The 20,957-nt window shown below is 44.4% G+C and overlaps 1 protein-coding gene across 15 annotated transcripts in view; it reads left to right on the forward strand.

Moving 5' to 3' along the window:
- LOC126547333 ((Lyso)-N-acylphosphatidylethanolamine lipase-like) overlaps nt 1-20,957 on the forward strand; it is a 129,117-nt gene that overhangs the window by 48,209 nt on the left and 59,951 nt on the right. For 2 of the 15 annotated variants that reach the window (XM_050195299.3, XM_055062694.2), the window contains exons 1-2: nt 658-825; nt 942-995. The exons of 9 other annotated variants lie outside the window; for them this stretch is intronic. In XM_050195299.3, coding sequence (XP_050051256.1) covers nt 780-825; nt 942-995 — 100 coding nt within the window. In that variant the 5' untranslated portion in view covers nt 658-779. Of the gene's footprint in view, nt 1-657; nt 826-941; nt 996-8,001; nt 8,117-13,347; nt 13,368-20,957 lie in introns of those variants that run through there. 4 more of the 15 variants (XM_050195301.3, XM_055062699.1, XM_055062702.2 and 1 more) reach the window with 4 other exon arrangements.

Here is a 20,957-nt window from a genome sequence, read left to right on the forward strand (position 1 = left end):
TTCCGCCGTCATCACTGGTTCCATTGAGTTTGGCGATGGAATGAGATTACGCAATGCGAGCAAAGATACTTTTTTCCTCCTCCTGTATACGCCGAGTCTGCACTTCGGTGTTGCCAAGGGCTCCGTTGTAAGCTTAGACGAATCTTTGCGGCACTTCGCAGTAAATGACGTCGCTTACTTATAAGCTTATTGTATTCATATCTTGTCCGTCTACGCGGTTGGCTGTCTTTCGTCGCATCTGAATACGTCTCTGCCACGATACATGAGTTGTTGCGTGCACTGCGCGCAAGCCACATGTGACGGCATACATGGGTGAAAATTGGTCGTGTTCGTGAGAACTCCAGCGAAGAACGCGGAGAAAGAAGCGCCGTCCTTCGCCTCTCCGGTATCACGGTGCGGCCGGCGTAGGCGCCCAGCGACCAAGCGGCGTGTACTGTCGCCGGCGGGAGGAGCAGGCCAGCCTGCTTGCTGACCCTTCCGGCGACCGACCGCTTGTCGGGAGCGTGGTAGCTGCGCGCGCTACGTCATGTTTTAACCTTGGTGACGCCGGGGCCCTTGGCGCGTACCTACTATAGGAGGAAAGCGCGACTGCGGCGGCGGCGCTGGCAACTGGGCACGTGCCGTTGCCCAATGAGCCGCGGAGGCAGCTGTCGCGCCTGGTCTGTTTGCGTGCCGGGCGTGCGTTGCGGGTGCTCAATGGATGGCGTTCGGCGTGAGTGACGCATCGCATCACGCCGGCGGCGGCTCGCCCCCCCCCCCCCCCCCCCCCCCTCTGTCAGATGGTTATTGCTGGCTCACAACTTGTGTCAATGGCTCTGCACCTCGGTTCGTACTCTTTCTTTTTCTCGCTTTATGTGTGGCGGTGTCGTCACTCTTAGTTGAATCTGTGAGCAGTGTCTGCCTTGCCGCTTGTCTGTAAAACGTTCGTTATCTCCGTGCAGGTACTCGCTACATCCGCTGGGGAACACAAACAATGGAATCGAGGCTGTGCACAGGTATACGCTGCACCATAAGACAGCTCTCTCTCCCGTTCCACCTAGCAGTTAGGAAGAGTAAAGATTGGGTTATCTTGAACGTACCTTGTGGACGCTTGTCCTCATTTTTATGAATGAGAGCAAATGAAGATAAAGCCGAGAAGTGTTGCACGGGCGGCCAAATCGATGAATTTATCTTATCTGGTGATCCATGTAATACGTGTAGTGATTATATATATATATATATATATATATATATATATATATATATATATATATATATATATATATATATATATATATATATATATATATATATATATATATATATATGTGAGATGAGAAAGGCGGGGGGGGGGGGGGTTAACCGGGAGATATATATCCTGTTTGCTGCCCTGCACTGGGGAAGGGGTAAGGCGACACAGAAAGATCTTTGAAAAAAAAAGTGTACTCACACGGAAAGAGGAGAGGGAAAAAAAGAGAAATACACGTGAAGTGAGTTTTTCACGTAGGTATTGTAGGTAACGGCTAGACATGCGGGAAAATAGCGCTTGGCAAACTGGTCTCAAGACAATTCAGTAAATGCTCAAATTATATGATCTTTATGTGCAATAATATCAGATTCCTTAGTGAAGGGTATAATTGCTTCATGAAACTTCAGGTAACCAAATATGTCGCCTCTGTCATGAGCTAGACGTATGTTCAAAGTTTTACGGCCATAGTCGCATACGCATGTATACGCATGTGTATGCAGGATAAGGTCTCTGGAAAGACACCTTATGCTGGCGCATGTTTTCTGGTTAGTATTTCATGGGCATTCGCAATAAAAACACAACTTGTACCCGGTTCATTACCGCATTATTAACTCAAAATTTGAGCGGACATATTCGGTGGCAACGTGACAAAGCAGCAACGAGTGAAAGACGTTCTGACTGTAATAAATGTACTTTTGCTGTTATTTAGTCGCGTACATAAGTTAAGTGATGGGTTTTTAATAGCGGTGGCCGGGAACTGTCCATTTCGCTGCTTACGACATGTCGCTTAAAACGCCTGAATGAAACAGATTATCGTGCATATACACACGTAGTCACGATAACCGTGTGTATTATGTAAGTTCTGGCACAAAGCACATTGTATTTATGTAGTAGCAACACCAACGCTGGTCCCACTGCATGTTTTTGTCCTCGTCCCATCACGCTGCTTAAACATGGTTTCATTGTGTTATTGTTTTTTGTTCATTATTCTGGTGAAATCACATCTACTCTGTGTAGGCTTTGTAATGAGTAGCGTGTTGTGCTGGTATTAACAGCGACCATTCTTGCGTACTCTTTGATATCCCAAATAAGCTTTTATGTTACAGGTTCTAGTACTTTGCATAGGAGACCTTACATGATTAGGTGTTTGCGGCTTCGAATAGAGAAGCCAATCTATCATTTTATATATAAACATTTCTCTCGCTCTTGCATATACTCGGCATATATCTCTGGCACGTCTACTGGCTAGTCGCATGTGTGCATTTACATATCCATTTTTGCTTGCTTACCGGCAATTTACTAACTAATGTAGGTGTCTGTGTAGGTGTATGCGGAGCAGACTATATAGGTGACAGGTTATCCAGCACGGTGGGCCGCTGTACCTTATACAGGGTGTTTCAGCGAACACTTTCACATTTTTTTAAAGGCAGCCTGTTACTTGTGTGCTTCAGTGCATGAAACCACGTTTTGTTAACGAATTAACTGGAACGCCAATGCATTTCTCTGCAAAGTTCGAGAATTTACTTCTCGAAACTGGTGTCATCTTGAAAATTCGTTCCAAGTGGATCCGCCTTGCGAACTCCACGGCTATAATTTGTAAATTTCAATATGGGCCGTAATGTAATTCGTTAAAAACTTAATTAGGGAATGTTTATGAATTAGTCGATTTTGCATCTCAATTTTTTGTGCAAGTATTGTCCGCTGCTTCGAGTAGACCAGCTCATGAACTAAATTGCGATTTCTGCCACAGGCAACTGTTTTTTTTGAAAATGTTCGCTGAAACACCCTGTATATAGCGACAGACACACATCTCGGCGGGAAAGAGAACAACGCAGTGGCGCAAGCATTGCATCGAGCCGGTTTTGCGTAGAGGAACTATGTCGGGGAAGGGTGATAGAACTAAGAATGTTCTTGTCTTGCTCCCGCCCCACTCTCGTGGGCGAAATGACTCTGCCTGCGTAACCAGCGCTCAAGCCTGTCAACCCCTTTCTGGTGATTATCCTGGTCGCTATACTTAGGACAAAGTGCGTGAAATACTTGCACCATCCCAGCACATTGTTCTCTTGCATAGTTTCGCGGAGTGTCTAACCAAGAGAGTACCCTCGGCGACTTACGTGCGCGCATTTGCATAGAGGATAGCAATTGTTGCCATGGTCTTGAGGTCTGCTAAAAAACACTTAGCTCTGCAAGCGGAACTTCGTACAAGAGCACAGCCGATAGAAGAATCAGGGAAAATGAGGGGCTCCTTTTTTTTGTTAGAAACAACCACAATTAAGAGAAAAAGGGGTAGCCGGCGCAACCTATAGGATCCTCGTCGTCGTCGTCGTCGTCGTCGTCGTCGTCGTCGTCATCATCATCATCATCATCATCATCATCCTGTTTTATGTCCACTGCAGGACGAAGGCCTTTCCCTGCGATCTCCAATTACCCCTGTCCTGCGCCAACCGATTCCAACTAGCGCCCGCGAATTTTCTAATTTCATCGCTCCACCTAGTCTTCTGCCGTCCCTTCTCTTGGTACCCATTCTGAAAACGTAATGGTCCAACGGTTATCTAACCGGCGCATTACATGACCTGTCCAGCTCCATTCTTTTCTCTTGATGTCAATTAGGATATCGTCTATACCCGTTTGCTCTCTGATCCAAACCGCTCTCTTTCTGTCTCTTAACGTTATGCCTAGCAATCTTCGTTCCATCTCTCTTTGCTCGGTCCTTAACTTGTTCTCAAGCTTCTTTGTCAGTCTTCAAGCCTCTGCCCCATATGTCAGCAATGGTAAAATGCACTGATTGTACACCTTTCTTTTTAATGATAATGGTAAGCTTCCAGTCAGGAGCTGACAATGTCTGCCGTATGCGATCCAGCCCATTTTTATTCTTCTCTTAATTTCCTTCTCATGATCAGGCTTCCCTGTGATTAGTTGACCTTGGCAAACGTACTCCTTTACCGACTCTAGAGGCTGACTGACGGTCCTGAATTCTTGTTCTCTTGTCCGGCTATTCATCATTGTCTTTGTCTTCTGCATATTAATCTTCAACCCCACTCTTACACTCTCTCTGTTAAAGTCCTCAATCATTTGTTGTAACTCGTCTGCAGTGTCGCTGAATAGAACAATGTCATCGGCAAACCGAAGGTTGCTGAGGTACTCGCCATCGATCCTTACTCCTAAGCCTTCCCAGTTTAATAGCTTGAATACTTCTTCCAAGCACGTAGTGAATAGCATTGGAGAGATTGTGTCTCCCTGTCTGACCCCTTTATAGGTATCTTCCTGCTTTTCTTGTGTAGAAGTAAGGTAGCTGTAGAACCTCTGCAGAAGTTTTCCAATGTATTTAGGTAAGTGTTCTGTACTCCTTGATTACGTAATGCCTCTATGACTACTGGTATCTCTACTGAATCATATGCTTTATGTAAAATATGACAGCCATATAGAGAGGCTTATTCTACTCTGCGAATTTCTCAATAACCTGATTAATGACATCGATATGATCCATTGTAGCCAGGGGCTTAGCTTAGCCGGGGGGGGGGGGGGGGGGCTTATGGGGCTTAGCTTCCCCCCCCCCCGAAATTTTTTAACCCACGGCGCCAGAAATCATTCTGGATTTTTTCTAGAATGTATCTTTCGCGCCCGAAAAGACATTTTGACGCGAAGATTGTGAACTCGGGCTAGATTTCGTGGCAAATGCCCATGTACCTGGAGTCACATAACGCAAAGATCCCCATCCGAGCACAAAGTTTCAAGTGCGCTTTGATAGCGAGCGGGCTCGTCGCGGCATCTCGCAGAGGCCGCAGAATCTACGGAGCGCATTAATTTCAATTAAGAAACTTTAGAGGTATAAACATCACATAAAGTTTTGATGCGAAAGGTGCATTGACATTTTTAATGTCGTGCTTTGCATTTTCAATTCCGGATCTTTGTGGGTTTAATGTTCTTATTAACATTTGATGCCAAAGCTGCATTGACTTTTCTAAAGTCGTACATCGGACCATACAATGAAACAAGCCAAATCGATACACTATCAAACAAGTTGGCAAAGCACGCAGCGAGGTCCGATGAGACGAAGCGTTGTGATGGTTCATATTTGCCATCATGTCACAGAAAACAATATCAACATCTTTTTCATCTGCGCCAAAGCATCCATATCAAGACTCTAAAGCAAGCAAAATTATGCGTTCTTATTTATTTTTTCTACTTTGACTTTTATTCGCGAGGACACATTGAGCCTCTCCAATTTTTTGTTCTCGCTACCCGCGGGCTACCAGAGCCAGCCAGAGGTCATGCGTTTTTCACATGTTGCCCTGACAACCGCGCGGCGCACTGCGGTGCGCGTTCGTTTTTCTCTGGCCGAGCGGATTTTGGCCTCGGAGAGCTTTGGACGCTTCATGGCTAGCAGACGAGAAAAAGAAGCAATGGTCGCTTGCCGTCACCATTGTGGGGACTCGACGGATAGATTGCAACGCGTTCGCTAGAGGACATCACCATCCTTTCGATGTTATCGCAACGTCTGCGGAAAGTCTTATCTCGCCAGTGTAGGATAACGAGCAGCATGCATATATATGGTTCTCTGTGGACCAAGCGTCTCACGCTTTCTTGGATATTCTTTAGGTAGCTACATTAGGTGTCCCAAGTAGGCATTCGATTGTGGCCAAGATGCTTTCCTTCGCGTTTCTTCATTTCGGTGCCCCCCCTCCCACACACACAGACATTGTTGTGGCGCAGCGAATTGTTTTATGCTGAAAGTTCGATTTTGTTACTACTTTTGCGAAAAGTAATGGGCCATGGGACTCTTCACTTGCCGGATACTCTTACTATATTATTGCGATAGCAATTAGGTGAACACTCGAGGCGCATTCCTGTCGTCGCCGTCATGTTCCGTATGAAGTCCAAGGGCGATAACATCGTCAGCGCGCGCCGCATGTGCGAGTGAAAGCGTAGCGGGGGGGGGGGGGGGAGGACAATATTCAACACCTACGAATCGCTGAAGCAAACCGGCAGCTTCAGAAGAAAGAGGCAGAAAGCTTGAGTCATAAATAATGAGAGGTTCGCTCCAACGTTTTGTCTTTCATAGCGGCTAATCCACACGCTAGCACGCGCGGCGTGAGCGCACAGCTCGGTGTGTCCAACTGAACTGCCTGGATGATATTGAAAGCAGCTGGACTGCACCCTTATCACCTGCAGTTGCATCAATGCCTGCAGTCAAGGGATCTTCAAAATAGACTCGACTTTAAGAATTGGATTTTGATTCAGGAGGAGCAGGATTCTGACTTTCTCACCAAGGTATCTGGACTGACGAGATGAACTTTTCCTGAAATCGCCAAGTAGATATCCGCAATGCCCACTATAGAAGTGAACAAAATTGCCACTGGCTAGGAAGATGCCGCCACCAATATCAGTGGTCTTTTAACGTTTGGTGCGGAATATATGACAGCACAGTCATTGGCCCAGTGTTTTTAACAACACTCTGACCGGTAAGAGGTATGTATGTCAGTTCCTCAAAAAGCCGCTTGAAGACTTCTGCTGCAACATGCCACTAGCCCAGCTTGACGCAATGTGGTGTCAGCACGACGGGGCCCCAGCCCACAGCTGCAGTCAAGCACGAGCAAGCCTTGATATTACCTTCCCAGGGCAATGGATAGGGAGAAATGGGCCGGTGCTGTGGCCGGCAATGTCACCCGACCTCAACCCTCTTGACTTTTTTCTTCTGGGGCTATATTAAAGATCACGTATACACGACGGAAACGACGACTCCAGAAGCCGTACAGGAGACGATAATTGAAGTCTGCCACAGCATTTCACCGACGGTGCTCAAGGCAGCGACAACAAGCGTTCTCAGAAGGTCCCGGTGTTGTATCGCTGCAGAAGGTGACCACATCGAGCGCTTGCTGTGAAAGCGCATGAAAAATAAACGTAAAATCAGTGAAAGATTGCGTCTTGTCATTAATCATACTCTTATTCCACCATTTTCAGCCTTCTGAAAACTGAGTTTTTTATTTAGAGATGTTCAATTTGCTTACGCCTATAGCGAAATGACGGACGTGTTGCTTCCGGCAGCACAAGCGATAACCGCTGCGTCTGCTTATCGCTATAACGAACTTTCGCGAGGGGAGCACATCGCTGGCGTAAACGGCACAGCCGACGCCAACGTGGTTGCCCTGTCGACTTTTAAGTGGTAGCGCGCCTATGGCTGTTTGTGCGCGGAATGTTGAGGACCAGTGCAATCACGACGTGCAAGCGGGCGTGTCACTTAGTGTTTTGTATTTTGCAGGCATCATCAGTAAGCTGAAATACACTAATACTCAATAGATATGTAGAAAGACAGAAACTGTTTATTCGAACGTTTCACAAACCGCTCTGCAATTTTCTAAATGGATTTTTTTCCTAACTTCGTTACTTCAGAAGTTGGTTTATTAATCTTGACCAAAAATCTAATTAGGCAAAATACAAAATATAGCGTGACACACTACTTACAAAAGGGAGCAACATGCACTTAGTCGCGTCGTCTTAGAGTGCACCGACATATTTTTTAACTCTGGCTAAATTTAGCTGAAACATCCTGTATACAGTGACTTTTGCTTAGATACGTAGATTTATTGGTTACTTATACATATATTTAAATACCTTGTTGCGAGATTTTGTAGATATAAGCAGTGAACTTTGTTTCCAGAGGCACTTTTCTTGCTTGTTATCAATCTTCGCGTTTGTGTATTTCATTGTACTTCGAATTTCTAATGTATATTTTGCAGAACTGCTGCTTTTTATACGTGATCTCTGTTGCGACTACGATTTCGGTGCAATTACGATACGCAACCGGTGACAGCTGCTCCTGCGCAGTACATTGGAACGAAGGACAGCGTCACTGAGATTTTTCCCTGGCCATTGCATATGTACAAAAATGTAAGCAAGGCTTTCAAATGACAAAGTATCATTAACATATTTGTCTTCAACTTGTTCATTTCACGGCCTTTACATTTATCATATCAGCGGCGTGCACTCCTTTGCTGGTTTCGCACTGATAAAGTTCTAAAGTTCGTGTGATATTTTCTTTCTTAATCTTTTCAGACGCTGTCTGCACAATTGTGTACGGCAAGATAGTGCATCAACAGCAAAAACACTGATGAAAGTAATGACATTTAAGATGTGTTGCATACGTCTTGAAACACTTATTATTGGAACTGTGCCGCGATTTTGCATAACGTGCAGCATGTTCAAGCAAAATGAGAGGGAAAGTAGACGGTTGGGTGTTTTTACTCTGTGTCTATATGTTGTATGTAGCTGGTGCACTTCTTTCATTGTTTCTCACAATGTCATGCACGAGTCATAATTTTCAAGTGGCTGGATAAGTGCTTCAAGCTTTTGAAAACCCGAAATAGGCTATGTTCTCATGTTTGATGTTAGCGTAGCGAGTTTTCGCATCAAGTCGAAATTCTGTAAACTTGACAAAACTCACTAAGCAATTGACAATTCTTAATGTTTTCTGAAGTAGTACACTTTCTACGATTCTGAAGGTGCACGAGATGCGGTGAAACAAGTTTTCAATCAACGCGATGAGGAGGCACCTGAAAGGTTAATAAATAGACAAACAACATGGAAGCATTGATATCAGTTATTTTTGGCAGAATTCTTAGGACATAAGATTATATTCTTTTATGAAAAAAATCCATATTTTACTTGTCTTGACAGTGCGTAGCGTTCAAGAATTTATTTGCAGCATCTTTGGCAATGGCAATGCAGTTATTATTCATGTATTTGATCCCTCGACAGATTCTGTGGGGAGGCCAAGCTCCAACGTGAGCACCCCCCCCCCCCCCCCCCCCCCCCTCTGGAACGACATTTCTGGCTACGCCACTGACTGTAGAGTATCCCTTCCTGAAGCCAGCCTGTTCCCTTGGTTGGCTAAAGTCCAGTGTTGCCCTTATTCTAGTGGAGATTATTTTGGTAAATATTTTATATCATACTGAGAGTGGGCTGATGGGCCTATAATTTTTCAATCCTTTAACGTCTCCCTTTTTGTGGATTAGTATAATGTTTGCATTCTTCCAGTTTTCTGGGACCCTTGCAGTCAGTCGATAGACACTTCGTATAAAGAGCCGCCAGTTTTCCAAGCATTATGTCTCCTCCATCTTTGATTAAATCGACTGTTATTCTATCTTCTCCTGCCGCTCTTCCTCGTTTCATGTCTTGCAAGGCACTTCTGACCTCGTCGCCAGTTACAGGAGGAGTTTTTGTATCCTGTTCATTACTGTTTCGAATGGAGGTATCCTGCTAGTTACGGTTTCATTCATTATATCTGTCATCTTCATCTCTCTGTTCTAAGGCTGCATATTTATTTGCAAGTACCAGCCTGAATTTGTCAGCTTTTACCCTTACTGCCTCTAGGTTGACCTGTTTCTTCTTGACCAATTTTACTTTTTCTCTCTTCAAATTGAGGTGAATCCTAGCCCTCACTTACCTATGATTAACGCCGGCGCTACCTATAGACAGAAGAATCTCATTAATTACAGTTAATAATTAAAGAAAGCACATGTAGCCAACACATAATGAACACAAGGGAAGCTAAGCACAGGAGTGTTCGCAAGATATGTAGGAATGGCAAGCGTGATAATGAGCTGTGATTTAGGGCCTGCAATGCCAAGAATGGGTTGTGTTATGGGTGGTGTACAGGCAGTTAGCTCCTTTATCCGCCTGGAGGTTGCAATTCGTACGCTTAGTGTTTGTGACTTGCGCACTCAGGAATGCACCTTTCGAGCCAATCGCACAGCTGAGGCTCTTAGAGATGGACACCAAAACAAAAAGGTCCCCGCTTTTAAGATGGGAGGCATTTACTTAATTACAGCCAACAGCTGGCACTTGAACTGTTCACCGGGCTTGCCCAGCATGCGCTATCGCCCAGCAAGCCCGGCTACACGAAAAATAACAGAAAAATGGCTGAGGCTCCATGGAGAATCAGTTTATTATTACTATTATTATTATTATTGTTATTATTATTGCATCGTATGTTAATTACAGTATATAAGATGTACAGACGAGGGTACCAAAGTACGAGACTGCAACGAGACTTTATTATTTAATTACATTTAAATAATACAAGGATTAGCAGCAGCAGTGCGAACAATAGAATAGATAAATGAAGTAAGAACTAACAGTAAGCATGACGGAATAGAAAACATAAAAACGCATGAAAGCAAAAAATGAAGAAATTGAGAAATAAATACTGTATATAAGAACACAAATCTAGTACAACTCAACACGCAAGAACATCAAAAATATAACAAATAGTCTTTTAATGAATTCTTGAATGATACTAAAGAAACTTTGGTTTTTATAGACGCGAGTGAATGATTCCATAACGGGATCGCGCAGAAGGATGACGATGATTTGGCGTAATTAGTTGAAACCTAAGGTAGCAAAAAAATTATTGTTCGCAGCAAATCTGGCCCAGTTGGTATTTAGTAAAATCTCAGAATGATATTGATAGAAAGTCTATTTGTTATGTGTTAATGCAACAATATATATATATATATATATATATATATATATATATATATATATATATATATATATATATAATCTGTGTGTGCGCGCGTGTGTGTGTGTGTGTCTGCGGTATATTTAATGACTTCTCAGTTTTATGATGTTCGCACCCGATTCTAGATTTACTGCATTTTTCTCAGTGGAGGTCATTAATGATGCACATTTCAATAAGGTGAAAGGTTTCGAACTTTTATAGAAAATGTCTCATTTACATCTAAGAACGCGTAGTAGCCTAAATTTGGAATAAAATGCCCGCAGATTAACCTTTCGTTAACAGCTATCTGCGCCCGACATAATATCGACTACATTTTCTATCTAAACCAGAAAAGTGAGTTCGATAGGTTTGAATACCAATGAGGTCTTCGAATTTAAGAGTGAATTACCCTCTTCTTTCATTTATTTGTTTGTCAATGCTTCAGTGCCAACTTAAGAGCATAATTTTTGAAGAGCTCGACAGCACTGGTGCTCTTCCAAATAACTTATTTCAAGATAAAATTTATATCTGTCTTGCTTTTCTTTTGATACTGCGTAGTGATGTTGCAACAACTGATGGGTTCATTAAATTTATTTGCCTGTTACACACCTGGCTCTCAACGGCAAAACCTGAAGAAACAAGTCGAAAAAAAGATGGGGAATAAAGAACTAGAGAAAGCAATAACGAAGACAAACATTGCTGAACGGAAGCCGTAGCTCCCGAAGACCCTGAGGGATAAAAAGCGGCGTGTTTTCAATCGCCATAACTCTAACTACATTGCACAACTAGAGTGGTGCCCGAACGTCTACGGAAGGTCATCTTAAACTTAATTGTCTACGGTCTAATGCCATCAGTGACAATTTCAGTCGACGCCTTCGTGTGCTTGTGAAGAGGGCATCAATACCCCTTGCTTGGATAATACACCAACCAGACTTGTATATATTCACAAATGTGCTTACTGATATCTCGCAAAGGCAAAAAAGAAAAACGCTTTTGGCGTTAGCGGACTGATGAGCGTCATGCATCCGGCCCTATAGAAGCTTCGGATGCGTTCTCTTGAAGTAGCAACTCTCTCCCGCTGTGATGCTGTCGACGCAGTGCTGTAGCTACAGCACTCTCCTGGCGAGCGGCGAAGTTAGGTAGGAAATAGTTCTGACGAAGGATGATCGTTAAAAAGTTGATTGGTAACACTTCAGCCGACAGTAATACTTTTAAAGGGTACAGTCGCATCTGTCCGATGAGTCATTATTAGACAGTTGTAAGCATGGCGCCATGTGCGTCGCTAAGAATGGTGCACCATATCATCCGTGCTTTTCTGCACTGGATGCTTGTGCCGCGTTACGGGGAACAGTTGAAAGGAATCTGCCGGAAGTCGCCGAGTCAGAGAGCCATGCACTTTTGCACCTTCGCAGTGTTTGAGCCGCGGCTTTTCCGGCTGCCGGTGTTCACGCACCGAAACACTGGCGCATTGATGTAGAGCGCATCGGGCCAAAAGGGCCCTTCGAACGGTTCGCCCGCTACCTGAGTTAACGCTGGCGATTATTTCTCGAAGCTTGTCGATATGCGTAACGCGTGCGTTAGTTCACAGCACATTGACAAAATCGTGTCAGTGGTGAAAATTTTCGAACCTTACCCATATTTTTTATTACCTCATATCAACAAGTTAAACAGCGCCGAATTTGTGCACGAAACCGTTATGTCGTTCATAACACACACGTACAAACGATGGTATATATATATATATATATATATATATATATATATATATATATATATATATATATTTCTTATATATTTCATAAAGTAACAGCAAGAACAACACCGAGGCATAATGAAGAAACTCTCTAAGCAACAAAGCGAACAAAAGCGACATCAATCGACAGTACATATGAAACCCTATTATGAACACAACGGTTTTTTATATCTGTTAAGAGCGCCTACCGATACCCCTGTTCTAAAGCAATTAAGTGCTTTGAAAGAGCGCTTTCCACTGCTTTTGTTGACCACAAGCTCAATAATATCTTTAAATTTAGTGATGTATCGGATCTAATTTCATTAGTAACGATTTCAGTCAGCGTATTGATGTATACCTATCATGATGAGGACATTCTAGTAGAACGTGATATGCGTCTTTCTCCGCAAAACCACAATCGCGCTGGAATTCAGTCACTCTACGCCCAATGCTATACAAGTGTCTCTCGTATATATACCTACGCTGGGTGCGTTTGATGAGTCCAACTACACAAAAGCCAACGGCAAACCACCGAAGCTAGGCTGGAACTATACGTGGATGCGACGTAAAAAAAAAAGGTCGTTTTGAAGCAGCAACTCTCATCGGAGCTCTCAGACGCTTGACAGCAGCAGAATCAGCAGCAGCTGGCCGTTCTTGACCGTCACTAAACAGCGCTCTCTTTAGCCCCAGTGGATACTAAGCTGCGACCTCGAAGTGCGTCTGCACTGGACAAGTCAATCACTGGGAAACCGGTGACTTTCCGCAGGAACTACGTAGACTTGACGCCACGAATGCCTCGCTGAGGAACGAAGAACAGCCGTCGACGCACTCAACCACGCGGCAGCAGCCGGCAGCGGTCGCCCTCTTCATCTACCTTGAAAAGCGCGTTTTCTTTTGTTACCGCACAGGTGGGTGCGTTTGATTACGTGGTTGGTGTTGCCTCGATAACACTTCATTCGTAACGCCCGAATAACTTTTTTTTGTTTTGCGGTGTTGCTGGAAAGCTGCGCTATATTTTCAGATTGCGCGATTTCAAAATCCAGCACAGCTTCACAGATCTGTGCTCGCTGCTCTTCCACCCAAGTTTGAGGCGCCCGCCTCCTACGAACGTGCAGAATAACTCGCAAAGGACGGCCAAATGTGCAGCCTAAGGCTCGTTTTAACCACACAATTACTGTGTAGCTGACACGAGGGATACGAGAAGCCAAAGTTACTTCACCACCACTGCACTTCCCAGCCACAGTGTCTGCAGGAATAGGCATCTTAGGTTGGCACGCATGCGGAGCTCTACTATAATGAGCTACTTTGATGACTGCCTCTCCCTCCTCTTTCGAAGCAACACTTAACCTGAGATGCACTTGAATATAAAATCCCACGTCCACTGCCGTGGGCCCGGATCAACGTTCGCTAACAACTTTAAGGCTGAATTACAAATACCAACCCGCATAAATGAACATGAAGTAGCAGGAAGTGACAAGCACCAGCGTAGATCTATCGTAGAGCGCCGTGCTCATTGTCACGGTGAAGGTTGTATATTCGGATCCATCTGGTGGCGTAGGGTTTCTTTCTTCACTTTACCTACACGTGTCTAGAACAGCGGCAGAAGCATAATATTAAATAAATAAATAAATAAATAAATAAATAAATAAATAAATAAATAAATAAATAAATAAATAAATAAATAAATCATCATCATCATCATCAGCCTGGTTACGCCCACTGCAGGGCAAAGGCCTCTCCCATACTTCTTCAACTGCCCCGGTCATGTACTAATTGTAGCCATGTTGACCCTCCAAACTTCCTAATCTCATCTGCCCACCTAACTTTTTGTCGCCCCCTGCTACGCTTCCCTTCCCTTGGAATCCAGTCCGCAACCCTTATTGACCATCGGTTATGTTCCCTCCTCATTACATGCCCTGCCCATGCCCATTTATTTTTCTTGATTACAACTAAGATGTCATTAACGCGCGTTTGTTCCCTCACCCAATCTGCTCTTTTCTTATCCCTTAATGTTACACCTATCATTCTTCTTTCTATAGCTCGTTGCGTCGTCCTCAATTTAAGTAGAACCCTTTTCGTAAGCCTCGAGGTTTCTGCCCCGTACGTGAGTACTGGTAACACACAGCTGTTATATACTTTTCTCTTGAGGGATAAGGGCAACCTGCTGTTCATGATCTGCGAATGCCTGCCAAACGCACCCCAGCCCATTCTTATTCTTCTGATTATTTCACTCTCATGATCCGGATCAGCAGTCACTACCTGTCCTAAGTAGATGTATTCCTTTACATCTACTTAAATAAATAAATAAATTGACCGTACAGTATATTCGTGGCTGTCTAATGCCAGTTATTATGCTTGCAGCAAGAATGGGGGGATGACGCACAATGCGAGAAGGAAGCACGCTTCGTTCTCAGACTGATTTCTCACAAAAGGTATTGACGTTAGCTTGAGTGACCATGTGCGAATGATGCAACCCACGGGTCGGCTGCCTCGGACCTGCAGGCGGTCGGTTGGCGTCGCTATTATAAAAGCACAGTTGTAAACGTCCCACATGTGCCGAGTTTCAATGAGGGGCACCAACTCAACCACAAATCAAGGTAAAGCATTCAAATTTAATGACAATGTCAAACCCGCTCATTAACTATCAGCTGTTGTGTGTGTGTGTTCTGCTGTCCGTGTCAAATTCGCTGGGGAAATGTCGGTTATGCAATACCAACTAGCCCAACGCTCAGCCTTGGTGTTCCTAAACGCACAGCCGGACACTGTGACCGACCTCAACGCGAAGATTCAGGCTCTCGGCACATCCACTCATACTTGCTGGAGAATGGCGGAAAGCAATTGCACTGGGCCAGAAAACGAAGATGTCGAGAGACCCGCCGTGGTTACTCAGTGGCTATGGTGTTGCGCTGCTGAGCACGAGGTCGCGGGATCGAATCCCAACCACGGCGGCCGCATTTAGATGGGGCGAAAACACCCGTGGTACCTAGATTTGGGTTCACGTTCCCAGGTGGTCGAAATTTCCGGAGTCTTCCACTACGGCGTGCCTCATAATCCGAAAGTGGTTTTCGCACTTAAGACCCCGTAATTTTTGAAGATGTCGAGAGCAGCAGAGCTTGAGAATTGCACACCAACCTGGCTGCAGCTGTGACCTTCACTGATGTCAGAGGGACATGCTCAAATCATGTGGTCTGGAATACCTCAGGACACTAATATTCAAGGTTTAAAAAGCGGCTTTATTGTTCGGAAGCTAGGGACCCCGAGACGCCGTGTTAAACAGAATGGCATGAAGCTTCAGCTTAACAAACTCGAACAATATGTTAGCTGTTAAAACACCGCGATTCGAAGTCTGGAAGGCTGTAAAAATGAAAATGTTCCGGCCGTCTTTAGCTCCGTCCATAACGTCCAACGGCATTGGCGAAATTCACTGCGCTTTCGACAAGGGCGACAGACTACCCTTTATTCGCTACGTTTTTTCATTTGCAAAGTGACTGTCAAGTGAATATTACGCAAACGTGATTCTTAACTTTCTACAGTAATCTAATGCTCTGACCAGCTGGATGCTCTGGTTGCCGTGTTTTATGGCCGGTTATAGCTTTCACTTATACCCTCAATCAAAACAGAACCACTGTTTACCAGTGGTTGGTGTGTGTGTGTGTGTGTGTGTGTGTGTGTGTGTGTGTGTGTGTGTTGTGTGTTGTGTGTTGTGTAAAGAAGGGGGAGGGCGCTTAACGGAGAGCACGAAGTCGGCCTCAATATCTACTGTGGTAAAAAGGATTGAATTCTTGGATTTTACGTGCCAAAACCACGATTTCATTATGAGGCACGCCGTAAAGAGGGACTCCAGATTAACGTTGACCACCAGGGGTTATTTAACGTACGTGTCCACACTGCACGGGACCGCGGGCGATTTTGCATTTCGCCCCCAGTGATATGCGGCCGCCGTGGCCGGGATTTGATCCCGCGACCTCGTTCTTAGCAGCGCAACAACATAGGCACGGAGCCACCGCGGCGGGTTAGGGTAAAAGGAACGTACAATATTAGATAAAGTAAAAATGTTTTTTTTTTTTGCCGTGGGCAATGTTCACGCAATGTTCGCATGCGAAATACTCATTTTAAAAATTGAGACCACTGCGATAATCTCACGAATATCCTATCGGTAAGCCGTAAGGTGTGGTCATTGGTTTTCGCTACACGGATATTAATAAAATTGCAACGCGCGCATATCGCTGGCTTTCTATTTCTATTTCCCCCCCCCCCCCCCCCCCCCATCATTTATTCGAAATGACCTCGTGTGGATGTGGCAATTCTTTTGATGCGCATTGGCTCAATTGCAACGGTTCAATTGCTAAATCAAGCAACGTTTTCTATTGCCTGTTTGTCGCATGTTCCGCTTTGTGGTGCAGGTGGTAAGGACATTGTTACATAAACTGATATAGGATTTACACGGCCTAGCAGTTCAGGTCAGTAGTAGAGGTGGGGCGAAAAGACGGCACGTATAATAGGTGACGTTAAAGAGCGTATGTTATAGTTTATGAAAATTTACACAAGTACTCGTCAGTGTACGCATTTGTCAACTTTAGTATATGATGTATGCAATGCGACAGCGTATGCACGCTGGAGATCCGTTGTTATACTTCATACATGCGCAAGCCTTTTGCGCGCTGTTCTAAAGCTGTCTGTTGTTTCCACCAGCGTTATCGTTTACAATCATACGTGGCGAAGGCGACGTTTGGGTTTCACAAATATGAGGCTGTTTTGGAATAGGGGCCCATAGTGACATACGCCGGGGCCCCTAACGATTAGCGTCTCGACACAGCGCATTCGCCGAACCACTAACGGTGTACCTTCGGGTTGGGGTTTTCGCGCGCCCCTAACGCTAAGTTTCATAAACGGCCTGAGTGCCTCAAACGCCCGAAACCTGCTTTGCGTCGCCTCAACGTCGTCGCGGAATTTCCCCAGAACGCGTCAATGCCTCCTCATTGAATATAATAAAATTTCGGGTGTACTTTTAATCTTGCAAAAATATTACCGATTGCATTATTTCATGTTTTTTTTTTCCCTCGGGCATTACGTTTTCATTTCTCTTCCTCGTAAAGGAAGGGTCCTGCAATCGCGTGACGCTAACGCAAGCTGGGAACCTTATTCTCAAGCACCTTCCCGGCGGGGCAGACTGCGAACGCAAAGCGGTCGCGGGTTGCGACAATCTAAGCTCTACAACCCTATTCTAAGCCTCCCTAAAGCCGCGTAAGATTAATGGGGCGAATTCAGGAAGCTTTTCTTTCGTAAGTGCTCTCTGCCATTGGCCAGCCGCCTTCACTAATATTATGTCCAACATCAGGATTGGTTGAAGTTTGCTTTTACAAACAATTCTAGCGGACGAGTTTTTGTGACTGCGGACCCAGTTTTCTTACAAATGTCAATCCAATTTCAAATGCATTAAACTTGTGAAAAAAAAAAGAACCCTTGTGTGAATTGTAAGCGTACAATGCTTACAAGCAATGCCATTGAGTGATTGAGGTTCCTGCGGGGTTCTTGCTGAATCTCGTTGAAATATCGGCAAAAGATTAGGGGGCCGTATTCACAAAGCTTTGCGTTCGTAAGTGATCTTGGCCATGAGCTACTAATATGTACAGCCTCATGATTGAAAATTTCTTTTAGAACAATCTTAACGTAAGAGCAGATACCAGCCAATTGTGGTGTTATTACTAATGAAGGCTGCCCGGCCAACGGCAAACAGATCTTGGCAACGAAAATCTCTGCGAATTGGGCCTGTGTTCCGTCGTCTCCTGTGTAAGATAATTTACACTGTCGTCTCGCCGTCTTGTTGCATTAAGCAAAAGTGAAAACGTTGACCATTTGGCCGCGCCGAGCACGAAACCTGTAACGTATCAGCCAGTATGATGAAACACCGCTGTTCCAATGCTATTCCTTTCCGCGCGTTGTCAGTGGTTCGCGTGGCGCTTCTCCCACCGCGGGACGCACCGGTGCATCCCGGTGCACCGTTCCCGGCCGTGAGCTGTGGATCTTAAGAAAGGAATATAATTGAGCGAAATGAATCCTTACAGTATAGCGGCACAGCATTGAACTCAATCACTGTTTCTTCTTCTTTTTAACAGTCTCACCTTTCTTTTTTCTCGCAGTACTTATTTAGACTAATGATGGGGATCCTTTCCATAATATTTATCCACAAAGGCACTAGCCGAATGTTTAAGACTTCAGAGGCGCAAAAGTGCCGAACACGGCGCGTATTCTATCGACAGTCAAATAAAATCAGTTTAAAACGTAATTCTACGGTAAAAAGTAAGCAAACGCCGCCGATTAATGAAGGGGTATACCAGCCAAGCTAGAGACTCAGTTGGGTTCATACATGCTTAAAGTGCACACGCATTTGTGCTAATTGTAATTTCGAGGGGGCAGATCACTGAGTTCGATACGTTAGAGCGCAACTATCATGCACCAAGATTTATATGTATGCAAGTGCCACGTAGCTGGACAGAACAAAGGTAATCTTGTTTGCCGTCGCTCGGAGATACTCGGGTTATTTTTTTTGCATTCCGCCTAATTACATAATTAGTCTTAATGAATTAATAAACTTATCAAATATTATAATTCGATGAAAAAGGTTAATGAAGAAATGGTAGATCAACGTGAAAAACTCCCGATGCAGCTTTCTGCTGGTCGATAGGGGCTGCATAAAAGTGCCCGCGAATACACGCCAAGTGCCTCGAGCGGCTAGTCGCGCGGCCATTTTGCGTGTATTCGCGGGCTTCTGACTCTTGGAAAAAAAAAAAAAAAACTTTCATGTAGTACGCATTGAGCAGCAGAAAGCTGTATCGGGAGTTTCTCACGTTGATCTACCATTTTCTCATTGACATTCCGTCTAATTATATATTTGAGAAATTGATCAGCTAATTAAGACTAATTATGTAATTAAGCGGAATGCAAAAAAATAATATGAGTATCTCCGAGCGATGGTAAACGTTACCTCGGTTCTGTCCAGCTACGTGGCATTTGCATATTTTTAAATGTGGGTGCATTATACTTTGGGCACCCTGTATACCTTAGAGCGCAGCAAATAATATGGTCCCATGTCTGCATTATGAGGCTGGTGCAGCGATCATATGTAACTTAACACTGCCAGGTTGAATGGATCCCGCATTTGTCATCGCAAAAGCGATCATATTTCATTTATGTTGCATTGTGATTGTGTTGTGTTGGGTTCCTATAGCGATATCTGTACTGCATTTAAAATGCTTGCGTTTTCTAAAGAGCAGGGTGTGCTTATAGGTCAAATCTCGTAAAAGCACTTTTCTCTTTAGGTTTGGTAATTTCTGTGCCAAAGCTACACCTTGAAAATATTATTCGTTTGTTTAAGATTTAAGAATGAAGAATAGAGTTTAATGAAATCACCTAAACGAATTTGCTATATATATAGTCACCGGGGCTACTTACAGAACACTTAAGCTATAGGAAGCTTCATAGACACTCGAACTAACCGAAAGTGTGTGCTTCTGGATGTTTTGCGTGCGTGTACTATGGAATAATAAATCATTTAATGTGTACTTTTGTTATCTGTAGTAGAATGCTAGGCGCGAGGCCAGACAAGCATTTCTGCGGCATTCATGAATTAATCAACGCTTCGTGTGGCCGTCAGACTTCGCCGGACCCTTTTTTCTCTTCTGCGTCCTAATGTTTTTCTCCGACTACGTGCGCACACCGTGAGCGAAACTGCACGGACCAGAGGTTGTACGAAAGGGGAAAAAATCTTTGTCCTGTATACGCACAGTTGAAAATTGACGAGCGCACTGCGTTGCTCGTGTGGCAAAGTTTGGACTGCGTTAGCGATTTCCGGGTTGCGTGCACTAAACTGCGAAAAAAGTCAGCTTGTTCCCGGAGCCCACGATCGGGTGCACTTTTGCTGGCAGGTGGACAGTCGTTACCAAAAGTGTCGAAGCCACTACGCGTGTGTCCGGCCGTCGGGCCGCGTGCCACGTACGGCCGCCTCTCGCAGTACTTTCGTTGCTTCAAACCCTCGATAATGGCAGATTCCAATGTATGCTGGCCGTGACATAGACTTTCTAATCTATTGTCTCAGGTGGGAGTTGCATATACGGTTAATTTTTTGTATCTTATACGTCGTTCAACTGTGCCTCATCGCGTGGGTGACCATTCATGGCAGAACGGAACGTGTATAACACGTTCTTATAAGCTGTCCTAAGTTTGTGCAGCCAAGAGGTCCTTTGAGTTCAGCAGTGAATCTTTTTATGATCGCCCTTTTAATTTAGGAAAGTTGCTTTGACCAAGGAGTAATGCGTCATTACAGAGATCTGCTCTAAAAGAATACATTACCTCGTTTAAAGAAAGTGATGTCATATCTATGTATTGAAGTTGGCATCGCATTGTGTGCCATTTTTTATTTATTTTGAGTTATTAGATTGGCTTGATCGATTTGCTTGTGTGTAATTGCAGAAACTGCAGTGCTTTTTTGCCGGAACATT

This window comes from Dermacentor andersoni, chromosome 1 (genome assembly GCF_023375885.2).
Source record: "Dermacentor andersoni chromosome 1, qqDerAnde1_hic_scaffold, whole genome shotgun sequence".
Taxonomy (NCBI): Eukaryota; Metazoa; Arthropoda; class Arachnida; order Ixodida; family Ixodidae; genus Dermacentor; species Dermacentor andersoni.